A 13,080-nucleotide genomic window follows, 5' to 3' on the forward strand; every position below is an offset into this window, starting at 1 on the left:
AGGTATGCTCTGTGTACTCCTTTTGGGACTTGTATCCAAAGCACTGTAGCATTTCTTCCTTCAGCATTTTCTCTGCTCTCTTCTTTCCTCCCTACTAAGTAGTTGAAAAATTGTATGGAATAGTTAAGAAGGTGCTTCCTACTAAGTTAGGAAATAGATATAATGTTTAATTACTGCTTTCTGGGGCAGACTGGAAAGTTAAAAACACATTTTTGGAAATGCTTTTGACACATTTATATTATCAGTGGCAGTGCAGAGTAGCTGTTTTGAAAACTGCTTGTCAATTGTATACATCTTGTATTGAATAGTAATTTGTACTCTCTAAAATAGTACAAATGTAACTAATTAAACTAAGTTAGATGGCAATTCTTTGTTTTTCTTTGCAGAGCATCACTCCTGTCAGCCACTGACTGTATGTGTACCATAGGTCATGTTTTGGTATAATACTGCATCAAGAGTTAGTAAAGGATGGTGAAATAACTCACTACAGGAAGATTTCATGATCTCAAACACTCAGCCCTAAGTAGTGGCTTTGGAATATACATACACAAAATAAACAAACTTCTGTTGTTCTATACCAAATCTTAGTGAATATTCCAAACAATATATATATTTAGATTTTTAAAGAGCATGAAAAAGAAAAAAGAAAGAAAACAACCCCAGTAATTTCTATCAAAACAATGCTGTTGAAATTCCAGGCTTTCCAGCTGAAGTGAGGGCTTTATTTTCAAGAAGCCAAAGACAGAAGCAAGTCAAGCCATGGAGCCCTCAAATGGCTCTTTCTCATGAGTCCCGTGCTGCCCGACGGGGGCCAGGTGCTCCCGGTGGTACTTGGCGGTGATGGCGGCGTAGGCGCAGCCGTAGACGGCAGCTGCCAGCATCATCAGGCACACCACGCCGCACACCACGCCGGTGATGACCACGGTGGCGATGGCGTGCCGCAGGCTGGCGGGCCTGGGCCGGGCCTTGGGCTCGCAGCCGCCGCGGCCGCCGTCACCCGGCTCGCCGTGGTGGCCGTGCCTGGGCGAGCTCCGCTGCTCGAAGCCGTGCTGGTGGCTGCTGGCCGGCCGCGCGAGAGCCGCCCTCAAGGGACAGGCCCCAAAGAGCTCGTAGGGAACTCTGAGGAGATCCTTCCCCTTCCGAATGCCTGGCGCTGAGCAGATAATGCCATCGCTGATTCCTCCTGGAAAATCAAAACAGTGGTCTCGATCCATCACCTTAATGTAAAATTAACATAAACCTGAGGTAAAGTCATCATCGGTTTCAACTTCATACTTTTAAAGATGTCTTACAGGTTTTTGTTCAATTAGGTCATCGTGCGACCATACAAGTGAGATTATTACACTGCAAAACTCACGTAAGAGAGCATTTTCAAGAAGCAGTTCATCAGGAATTAGGTTACCTGTAGCAGAATTTCTGAGAGAGAGAGGACACAATTTATATTTGGAGTTAAGATTGAGCTACCCCAGCCCAGCCTCAGATATGGGTCTCGGTGAGGCCTTTGAAGCCTATGATGCAGTTAGAAATTAGTCTGTGGTGCAGTTAGAAATTATGTTAAAGTGTCAGCATAGAGCTGGGATTTCTGGGTGTGAATTAGTATAGATCTGCAGTGTGAAACTCTAGCCACCTTAAGACAAAAACAATGTTTGCTTGCCAATGAGAGTGTGCTCACAACTGTAAACTATATTGAAGTGTATATAAACTGCCATCTTGTAAACAATAAGGGGAGAAGGTATGATTAACCACATTGGTTCAGATCTACATTTGTCCTGTCCAGCTTCCCAATTATTATGATGCCCCTTGCTTTAGTTACCTGTGTTTTTATGGATTAAGTGTAAAAAAACATAGGTGGTGGAAAAATAAGAACTGCTATAGATAAACAAAGAGGTATTGTTAACTGCAAGTTTAAATAACTTCTGACCACTGCTAGTTTTTATGGCGAGAAATGGAAACAGCATATTTAGAAACAGATTTCCCATTTGATTGAAATATCTCATGAAATCATCACTGCTCTGACATCTTATGCTCACTGTAACAGGGCAAAGAGAAAGTTGACAAGTTGTATGTACCCATGAGCGATTTTTTGAAGCGAGACTTATGGTAAGAAAATACACACAGGTATAAAGGCGTTGAGTTTAATCAATCTATTACCCTGCTCAAATGAAAAATTTCATGATTGCTTAGAGCCAGCTTCTCCAAGGAGGTATTTAGTACAATGGGGAGAGAAATAGGAATCCACAGTCCTGGTAAATCATGTGGTTTTTCTTCAGTGTGTAGAGGAGAATACACCAAATGTAGCCCAGTCAGTGCATGGGGCTTTAGGGATGTGGTGTGTCAAGGAGTCCACAAGGCCAATATCAATATTGACATATTTTTAAAAATTAACTAATCAAATCAACAGATTTTTTTTTTTCTCTATCCAAAATAATTCACTTTCAGCTAAAGCCAAGCACAGAAATTTTCATCCTGAAAAGATTTTGAGAAAGTAGTGAATACAGATGGAGCCAAACTGAAATCTGGATACTACTCCACAAATAATGTTGATATTCCAGGACAGATTTGAGCATAGCAGGTCTCTTGGTCTTTAATGGCGAAACCCAAAGCATGGTTTCAGACATCTTCAATGTGTTAGATTGAATATGGATATGGGTAAAACCTCCAATTACTTCAACTCTTATCCTTTCATGGTTTTAAGTAACTAAATACATGTGCTTGGAATAGAACCCTGGTGTTCCTCCTGAACTGAAGCATTCTTTATAATTTCCTGTGACTATGCATGAAATGTCAATTGCCCAGGATGGATTCAGCTAAAATTACTCAAATATTCTGGACTTATATTTCTTTGTTATGACATACAAGAAATATCTGCAGAGCCACTGTGAAGTTTCATCCCATGCGTGTTGTATAAGTAGTGGGAAACATTATTGTGTAATGTAACTAATTTTTCTTCATGTGATTCAGACAAGTAATTTTAGAGAAATACAAACACAGAAGAGAACATAACACTTGGGCTTCCTTTAAGCTTGCTGCTAAAATGAATTTGTAAGTTCCATGTCACTTCATTTAATTAATATATGCAGTGTTCAGAAAGATGGAAGAACTTCACTGAACTTATAGACAACATTGTTTTTTGAAATAAATGATCATATTTATGCTGCTGGCGGAGTAATTAAGATGATCTGGTATGCTTATCTTGGATTATTTCATTCTTCTGCACAGAGAAGTCAACCCCTGCTGAATTTCCAGCATAATAGGCTAAAGCCCTGCGATAAAGTAATATTTTACCTATTCAAGATATGAAGATTTTATTGCTGACAGGAATTTAGCCTTTTGTCTTTTCTGAAATTTACCTCAGCTGAACACCACTGTGCAGTGGTAATTGTGTCCCTGCATGGCCAGTATGGCTTTCCATCTGGCCTGCAGAGCTCTGATCCCTGCAAAAAGCATTCCATCAGTCTCAGGCCACAGGGGCCATCTCCACATCTCCTGTGCTGCAACAGGCTCCACACCACTTTGGTACAGAGACAGCCTATCTCTACTTTGGTCACATGCAAGCATCAAAGCCTGATTTAGAAAAAAGAAAATTGCCCTGCTGTTCCAAATTCTCAGTCTGAACATACCTCCTGGGAGAAATAAATTAATTTCTTCTTACACTTAATTCCTCTAGAAATAAATCACGCTATCTTTTTCACAGCATAACTCATGAATATATTTTAAAAAAGATGTGACCAAAATACTGCCACTACTATTTATAAATGTCACTTTTCCCTGTGTGATGCCATGACACATTCCTGTCAGGAAATTGCTAATGAATTGAGTTCCTTTTCTGGTTAACAATGTATTAGGAAGTGATACTAGATATTCATAAAATATTAAAGCACTACTAAGTCATAGTTGATAGAAAAAGTAGAATCCTGGCTTCTCTAAAGTTTGCTCAGTACTATATCTGTCTTGATGCTTGCCATCATGCAACAGGTAAAAGCTTTAAAACAGTAGGTTGGTTTTCAGCAAAAATATATTGGTAGAATTAAAACAAGTGTACATGCACAAGTATACTTATTTTATATTTAGAATTGTCTATATCTGAACTGATACAGTACAGAACACACCTGTTACCTGCTCTGTGGTTGTGTGCGACCCTTGTGCTTTGTCTGGGCACTAATACAAAGTCCCTCGCTGATCCTAGTTTGCCCGCCTGTGTTTACAAAAGCAGTTACATTCTGACCTATGCATAAGAATATAGTTTTGTGTGTTTATTTGAGGAAGTGAACTACAGTGTGGGGTAAATTTTAAACCCTAGAAGTGAAGATCAGTTAGATGCTAGTTAAATGTTCTTATGTACACTATATGTAATGAGAAAAATTCCTTACCTCTGTATAGAAAACTCTCCAACCACAGTTTCATGCCAAAGATATTACAATTGCATTGCCAGGGATTATCTTTGAAGAGAACCACTTTCAGGTTTGGAAGTGACTCCAGCAGAATTCTTTCCATTTTCTGCAGTTTGTTATGCTTCACAGAGAGCAATGTTATATTCCCTGTGCTGTTTCCAAATGTCTCAGGCAATCGAATAATGCTGTTGGATGACAAGTCCAGTTCTTTTAGGTGTGGGAGGAAACTGAAAGTCTTGTTTTCTATATAATGAATCAAATTTCTGGTTAGGTTTAAAACCTGTAGATACCTCAGTTTTTGGAAAGCACCAGGTGCCACACTTGAGAGAGAATTATTAGACAAGTCTAAGATTTTGAGTAATGGCGTTGCAGTGAATGCATTTTGGTTGATTCTCCAGATACGGTTGTTCTGCAGCTGTAGGATCTGGATTTCAGGAGGTAAAGGGGCAGGAATTTCAGTAAATCCTCTGTTCTTGCAGTCTGCAGTCTTTGAGGCTGTGTAGCAGAGGCATTTCTCAGGGCAGCTGTGACCTGTGTGTGCCAACAAGGTGACACTCCAAACCAAAAACCAGCTACCTGCATCACAAGTGAAAGATGATTTAAAATGAGTTTAAAATGCTTGTCTTTAGACAATACACAGGCCATAACCATAGCCAGAAGGTATACAGTTCTACAATAAACAATAATGTAGACACTACAGAATGCATTTCTTTTATAACACATAAGTAAATTACAGATAGTGTTGAAGTAATTGTATAATGCAGAATGAAGATAATGCTACCATGATCTTAAAATGAAATACTTCCCATGTTTTTTTCTTAAGTACAAATGGTTTTCAAGACGATTTGCCATCAGCAGAGCAGTGATGTTTGAAGGGAAGGTAACAGTTTCTTTTAAAATTATTAAATTGAAATGTCTGTCTTTCTGTGCTAGTAAGAACTTTAAGACATCTTGTGCCAGAAGAACTATAAGCAGAACTTGGTTTTTCTAATATCACTGCCTGGAAGAATTGAGTCAATGTACCATTAAAAGAATTACAAGCTTCAAAGACATAGTTATAAAAAGTATTAGCATTACTTTTTCAGCAATTCAGAGTCTGTAAGTTTCTTCTTTAAAGTATCTGTTTATTTTTTTTTTTTTGCTATATTTCCCTTCTCTGAATGTCAGCTGTACTTCCATAGAACCAGGTTTCCACACAGTCACCAGACATTTTTCAATAAGCTTCAGAAAATATAAATTAATTGAGAGGACTACTTAGTAATATTTAGTATTTATAATTATCTTCTGCTTCCTGATATACAGGTGGTTTTAAAAAAAATTATCTTTTATATCTTGCTAATGATCTTAACTTTGAAAACAAGGTACTTAAAGCTATGCTTGTATGCATATTTCTCATAGAATGATTAGATTTTCTTTGACTAAAGAAAGTCAGAATGATGAATCCTTTTCTAACCTTGTTTTTGAGGTGCTTCAAATAATTTTTACTATTTACTGTTTCAAAATGAAAACATTTTAGTTAGTTGCTACTTGAAACCTTTTGAAAATAAAGTGCTGTTTATTGACTTACAAAGACCAAATGTGAACTACTAACAGGGAATACCATATGGATGAAATAATGTATGATTATAGTAAGAGATATGGTAACTATATAAATGAGTGTTGTATTTTGAGATGGTTTAAAGAACAAATTACTCATTAATTTTCACTCAGAAATGAAATATACATATATTCAAATTATACATAATCTTCTGCAATACTGAATTCTGCATCATAGAATTCACTTGAAAGAATCCAGCACTCCTGCATACAAGGTAAACAATACTTTCAGTTCATTACACTGTTCTGCAACAGTTGGCTTCAGAAACACAGCTTCCAATGTAGAGGTAAAATAAACTCTTGCTTGGCAAGGAAATGCTTTGCAAACAGAAAAAATTGCATTATTAATCTGAAGGCTTCAGTATCTCACCTTTCATTGTGCTCTGCTTGTTTTTCCCCTGGTGGAAGATTCAGTCCAGATTTCTGAGGTAGAACAGTGACAGCCACTGTTCTGATTCCCACTTCAAATCTGTAACGTTCTCATCCAGTTTCCTTCCTTGAGGATTTTTAGGTGGTGTCTGTGACTTGTGTAAAGGATAACTATTTCTATTCAGTTACTCTATCAGCCTTTGGTTTTTTCTTAATCACAATCTTCTCCCCTCTCCCCCCTTTATGACTACTAGAGACTTATTCTGCCTCTTAATCTGACAACAAGCCATGAAAGCAGTGTCTGTCCAACTCTGACTGAACAGCTGTAATGTACAAATAATGACCTGATAACCTCGCCTCTTCAATTTGTTTAATCTCCATCAAAAGCAAAGCACAAAAAAAAAAAAAAAAAAAGCTGCCTTTTCAATATCCAGTACGGTTTCTGAATTCTGTTGGGTTATTAGCCAGGCTGTGTCAATTTTTGCAAGATCTGAACATGGATTTTCATTATCCTGGGCTGTGACTGGAGGCAGTGGAGTGTATAATATCACTACAAATAGTCCTGTAGGTTGATGACATGGTTTTGACAGTGCCCTTGTTTGCTCTTTTAAGCTTATTCATCTGACATCCATTAGTTGTGCTGACAGGATTTTATTGCTTGGGAATACAGGACCAGGGGCTCCTTCCATAAAAATGGCACATATCCTGGCATAGTCACAATGAATATTGAACAAATTAATTTATTTTCAAAGATATTGGAAAGACGTAGCGGATGATACTAAAATTGTACTTAATGTGTGGTGCCTTGGCTTGTTTCTTTGTTATTTCTTCAGTAGAACTCATACTGTGCTATCTACACCAATAAAAGGATTAATGACTTATGACTGTCATGGAACTCAGAGGTGTTGAAAGGCATGAGAGATCTCGTATATAATTGAGTCTTTCCAGGCCATATAATCACTCCATCTATGAGCTGTCCTATGGAGAGGGAAGTTGTGCAATCAAAACATTTCAGACCTATAATACATCTTTCTTGGGTACAAATTCTGCCTTTAGGTGCTTTTGAAAAGATCACATAAAGCTCACTTCCCAGGTCAAAATTTACATGGTGCAGGCAATTTTCTAGATGGAGTACTAGAAAAGTCAGATCATAAGGTCCAAACTGGTGTTGAAATCAGGGTCTTTACCAGAAGTTATCCAGGGTCCTGTCAAGTTGAGACTTCCATATTTCCAGTAACAGATTCTGTCCCTTTTCTAGGCAACCTTCTCCAATGTGTTACTCAGAATCAATAATTTTTTCTTGCAAACAGTTAGAGTTTTCCTTGGAGCAGCTTGTGTCCCTCTCTTCTTGTCCTGTCACTACGAACCCTTGTGAAGAGAGTAACCCCATCTTTTTCATAGGTACCTTTTGATTTCCCAAAGTCTGTGCTGAGCTCTGTGTGCCCCTGGCTCACAGGGCAGGGCTGTGCCTGCCAGTGTCCTGTGCCGTGCTCAGTTGTTTCTGACACCAGCCAAAATATCCAAAAGAGCAGTGAAGGAGAACGTAGGCAAATCCTCATTCTCTAAAGTAAACGAGATTGTTCACCTTGAGGATCCCAGGATTACTGCTGTGAGTAACAGACATTACTATCCTTGACAATCTTAATGGATGACACCTTGTCCTGATATAGGGTGAAGCCTGGGATTTACTGTGGTGGAACACTACAAATGTAGCTAACCTGTGCCACAGTCATCCTGGTTAACCCCAACTTTACAAAAAAGGGGAGAGAAACTTAAAGATCAATGGTACTGTAATTTAGATTAATGTCAGGTTAATGCAAAAAAAAAAAATTAACTTTTGTATCATGATACATTTATTTGCTATTTCAAAGACCTCTCTTTAAAAATATCCATTATAGTAAAGACACAACTAAATGTAAAAAGGTCTGTTATAAAATAGCATCTTCTTAGAAGTTGTAGCCATGTTAGCTATGGATACTATTTTGCTGACCAGATGGGTACACAAGCTCCTACTGCAGTTCATTTCATGTAACAGTGAGCTTAAAGAATGTCTCTTAACTGCTTTCCTATTTTAAGTAAGTCTTTGCAACTATAACTGTATTATTTTTAGTAGGCACCATATTACACAGAGATGTTCACAGGACAAGGTCACAGAAAGTTAAGCCCTGTGGGAGGTTCAGTTCCAGCAATAATGCAGAGGTTGTTTTATTTACTTGGAATCATGGTATAAGAAGTTACTACTTTTTAAAAAATCTTCATGCTGGGTTCAGATTTGGAAACATATTATTAAATCTGTCAATTTGCTTTTCATGTAGATGTGGCTATTTTTTCCTTATATTGAGAACTCTGAGTGAACATGTTTTGTAAACAGAAGTTTCCCCAACCTATAATCCATGTCCTATTCCCATTTATTAGGAATAATACTTTGGTTGTGACAGAGAAGTCTGATGTGGTGAAAATTATAGTCGTGTCACAGGTAGAGATTTACCAGAAACAGGATAACCATGAAACCTACTCTTACTTCTGGCCTTTTGAACCACCAGCAGGATTCTTTTCAGTTGTCTGATGTGGTACAGCAACTGTTATTGCAGCCTCTTAAATTAGCCTGTGCCTTGTTGCAGCAAGGTATGTTTCCCATTGCAAATAGCAAGAGAGCCCCATGAGCTAATATCTGATCCCTGCTGGCTGAGGGGCAGCTCTGGCTCTGCTTTGCCAGCAAACTCTTTGTTGCAGCAATTACTGCCATCTGCTTTACAGGAGTTCTATGTGTAAGAATCATCTCTTTTACAGAAGAACATTATGTTAATTAAACTCTAGCAGAAAGGAAACTATTTAAATGTTTCAAATATTTAAAAGTTACAGGATTTGGATTCCATTGCATTGTATATTGAGTCCAGGCAGACACGATTATAATAAAAAACGTTCCCAAGACCACAGCAGACAATTCCTATACATACTCCTTATTAGATTTATTTTCCTTATGCTTTTGAGTGGGAAGGAATTAAAACTGAGATACTTCCAGGGAAATTGCATGTGCTTTCTCTTTACTAATGTGTGCCTCCAGATTGGTAAAACAGCTAAGCTCTTGCTCATGATCCTAAATGCAACTTTGGGTAAATGCAAACCCCTCATCATTTTGGTTCAGGGCAAAGAAAAAATTTGTATTTGTTGGTGAAACACCCCATACCTCTATTGTTAAAATTCTTTCCCTTTTACTGGAACTTTTACAAATAAAGTAGTGCATGATGAGGAGAGGTTGTGCCCTTTCCCATGAGTCACAATGTGCAAAGGTGAGAGACCTGGCAGTCCCTCATGCTTTTCTTTCTACAAGGACATTTCTGTGTACTCTGAGAGCTCAGGACTCTCTCAAAAGTTGACAAAACTTAGAGGAAGGCTCTGGATCCTTTTTTTTTTGTTGTTTGTTTGCTTTTCACAAGAGCAGTATAAGCCAATGGATCAAACTAAATTTGGCTCGAGGTAGATGTATACCTTAAAAGTCAGGCCATATTTTCCAGAGAGGTGTTCTTCAGGATAAGAGGAATATCAGCTAGAATTTAATAATATCAAATGCTGGTTATGACACAGCATAAGGAGACACTATGATTTCTTTGTTTCTGAATTGTTGAGTTTGGTGTTATTTGATGGTGTCCCTTTCAGGTGGGAAGAAATGTTGTACACCTCTAGAAACGAGAAACCAGGCAGAGTTGTGATTTTGTACAGGGGAAGAGCCCAGTTTTTCCTTTCCAGTGGCTTGTTTTGCCTTACTTAGATACATCTGGTACTTGTTTATACAGTGAGTAATTAATCTATGAAACGCATTGTTGAAAATTATCCTTGGGCCAGAAGATTAGTAGGATTCATATATAATCTTGAGCCATAGTTACCTCATGGGGAAAAAAAAATAATTTAGAAGGGATATAAACTTTCACTCTTAAGGGCTTTAATCAACCGCTAATGACACAACTTACAGAGAAAAACCTTTCCCCGTAGGCAGTTTTTTTCCATAATTATTATTTATGGGAATTTTTACACCTTCCTCTGGCACCTCTAGGAGAGGCCAGAGTATGAGATGCAGTAGTGGTTGAGATGAACTGGAACTTGCTGTGCTCCAGGTGGGGATTTATGGTGGGAATGGGGTGGCTGGGCAGCCTGGCAGTGGCAGGGAGCTGCTGCCTGGGCAGCTGTGAGCTGCTGTGTCCTGGGCACCAGGGGACAGCCAGGCTGAGCAACTTCTCTGCCTCAGTCAGAACTCTGTTTTTGTCCACATTGCCCTTCTGATTTGGACTGGAAAATTCTTTCAATATGCATACCCAGGTCTTTGTCACTAGGTCTGTTCATCATCTGTACACAACTATTTGGGTCAGTCCTTTGCAGTTTCCCTTCCCTTCCCTTCCCTTCCCTTCCCTTCCCTTCCCTTCCCTTCCCTTCCCTTCCCTTCCCTTCCCTTCCCTTCCCTTCCCTTCCCTTCCCTTCCCTTCCCTTCCCTTCCCTTCCCTTCCCTTCCCTTCCCTTCCCTTCCCTTCCCTTCCCTTCCCTTCCCTTCCCTTCCCTTCCCTTCCCTTCCCTTCCCTTCCCTTCCCTTCCCTTTTTTCCCCCTTTCTTCCCATTTCTTCCCCCCTTTCTTCCCTTTTTTTTCCCTTTTCCCCTGAAGACTTTCAATCCACTGGGTAGTGCAGTCATTGATTTGTTGTGGCGTTTTAATACAATGCTCTTAGAAATTAGTGCGGCTTCTACTCTTTTCCCATAACTAAATGAGAAGAAATCTATGAAGGTGAGAAGGGCTTGGCTGGAAAATGCAACACCAGCCTTTCAGTGTGCTTTGGTAGGTAGAAAAATTACCAGGATGGATACAAGGCCTTCAGAACGAGGAGAAGCACAGGGAATAAAGATGCTGGGCCTCTTTACCTTAATTGCAAGTTAGATGAAGTTGCAGCAAGGGGCAGATTAAGTGTCAGCAGAGTATTTGTTCCATCACAAATAGCAGCAGGGGTTGGAAGATTCAATTTTCAATCATTTCCTGACTAATGTCAACCACCTGTTATACATGCTGAGCATCCATAGATAGAATGTATCTCCACTAAAAGTAAATTAATGAACTCACTGTGCCATTATTGCAAGTGGAAAATAGTATTGCTTGACATCAAGCTAAGAGAATTGAAAGAAGTAAAATAGGCAAGAAAAAAAACAAATGCAAAAATAAGTGCAAGTATACACTTTGTTTCATCTTGACATTTTAGATGCTTTTTTGTCCTCTCTTAAATATCTTAAAACTGAGATCACTTGCTATTTTTCTAGATAGCTTATTCTTCATCAAAATTTTTTCTAACCTTTTACTTAGTGATTTTGTTTCCGTTTTATATTTAATGAGAATTTCTGTTTATGGTCACAACTCACCCTGGACTCAAACTTAAGACCAGGATATAAATCTCCTGTGCATTTTGAGTGGTTGATTTACTAGGGCAGCTCTTATAAGAATTGGAAGGATTTTTTTCTGAACAACATCTGTAAAAGGGTTTTGAAATGTTCACAGTGTATGAAGAAATATTTTAAAGTGTAGTAAATGTTTCTTATACTGGTGTTCACCAATGGTGCTGCAAAGGAGACTCATACTTCATTGATTCCTTTTGTGCTTTTAAGGCAAATTGTAGTAGTTCAGTAAAACTCACTGTTAAATGTGGGGAACTCCTGTGTTTATGGGCTCAAAAGGACTCTTTGCCCCAGTAGTCACTTGAACACAGAAGCTTGCAGAAACAGGGATGACATTTGCTGCAGCAAAAAGTTGAATAGTTAAACCTCTGTAATTCTTGCAACACTTTGGAAATAGCCACATGAGGCTTTTTTGGCTTTTATTTTTCATTAATTTAGCAGGGTACTAAATAACCTGACATTAAAATTATGTAGTTGATAAGCATTAAATACATAATTTTGGTGGATTTAATCATCAGTGGGATGTAAGTATTCCATTGGATCGGGACTGAATTGCTCAGCATCTTTGGAATCATGCTGGGATGGAACGTTTCCACTGGATGATGTTTTGCTGCAAGGGAAAAAAGCTGTAACTCCTGAAAGGATCTCAGGTGAAGTGTGAAGGACCAACTCCTTTAAAAGGTCCCTGTTCCCAGTCTGTGCCCTCTGCAGTGTGCCCAGAGGAGTTTGCTGCTCCCACAAGAAGAGCAGGGATATTGTCAATTTTCCCATATGGCTGCAGTGGCTAGAATGAGGCAGCCTGCTGCCACTGCTCTTGGTTTCAGCAGCAGATAAGTGTTACCAGGCAGTGCCGTTTGCTGCTTTTCCTGTTTCCCTGTTCTCTCTGCATTTCTGCCATCCCTACTTCTTGAACTGCTGCAGCTGTAGGCACCAACAGTGCTCTGACAGCATCCCAGAGATCCCATAGCAAGCTGTTATCCTTTCCTCACCCTCTTCTTTTTAGTCCGTCAGCAAGCTTTAAACACAAAGATGTTTGTAAAATACCTTGTTTTTCTTTTCTCCACAAAATGTTTTAAATGAAGTAGCAGAGAAAATCAGGTGTAGGGATAGACTTCTCATGACTCAAGTTTAGTTAGTTCTGCTGTTTTCAGACAGGATAAATCCCTGGAAAACTTAACTTGTATACAGGATAATGATGCTTCTGTTTAGAATTTGTAAAATAGTAGCAAAACAGTCTACTGAGAAGACTTTTGTTTAAAAAATAAAAAGAAAATACTCTTTCAGAGGGCATTTTATT

At 38.7% G+C, this 13,080-nt stretch overlaps 2 protein-coding genes across 7 annotated transcripts in view; one reads left to right on the plus strand and one right to left on the minus strand.

Annotated features, from left to right (window-relative positions):
- CACNA2D3 (calcium voltage-gated channel auxiliary subunit alpha2delta 3) overlaps positions 1-13,080 on the plus strand; it is a 400,132-nt gene that overhangs the window by 331,522 nt on the left and 55,530 nt on the right. The window lies entirely within an intron of this gene.
- Positions 753-6,364, minus strand: LRTM1 (leucine rich repeat transmembrane protein 1). The gene is made up of 3 exons (XM_031505943.2): positions 6,358-6,364; positions 4,371-4,967; positions 753-1,183 (listed from the first exon to the last, which is right to left on the minus strand). Exons 1-3 carry the CDS (start codon positions 6,362-6,364, stop codon positions 753-755), a joined length of 1,035 nt encoding a protein of 344 aa, XP_031361803.2.

This window comes from Lonchura striata, chromosome 12 (assembly GCF_046129695.1).
Source record: "Lonchura striata isolate bLonStr1 chromosome 12, bLonStr1.mat, whole genome shotgun sequence".
Lineage (NCBI taxonomy): Eukaryota > Metazoa > Chordata > Aves > Passeriformes > Estrildidae > Lonchura > Lonchura striata.

Excerpts from the sequence above, each read along its gene's own strand:
- LRTM1 (XM_031505943.2), bottom strand. Across the intron at positions 1,184-4,370 it reads GGAGAGTTTTCTATACAGAG|GAGGAATCAGCGATGGCATT; the intron begins GTAAGGAATTTT and ends TTGATTTTCCAG.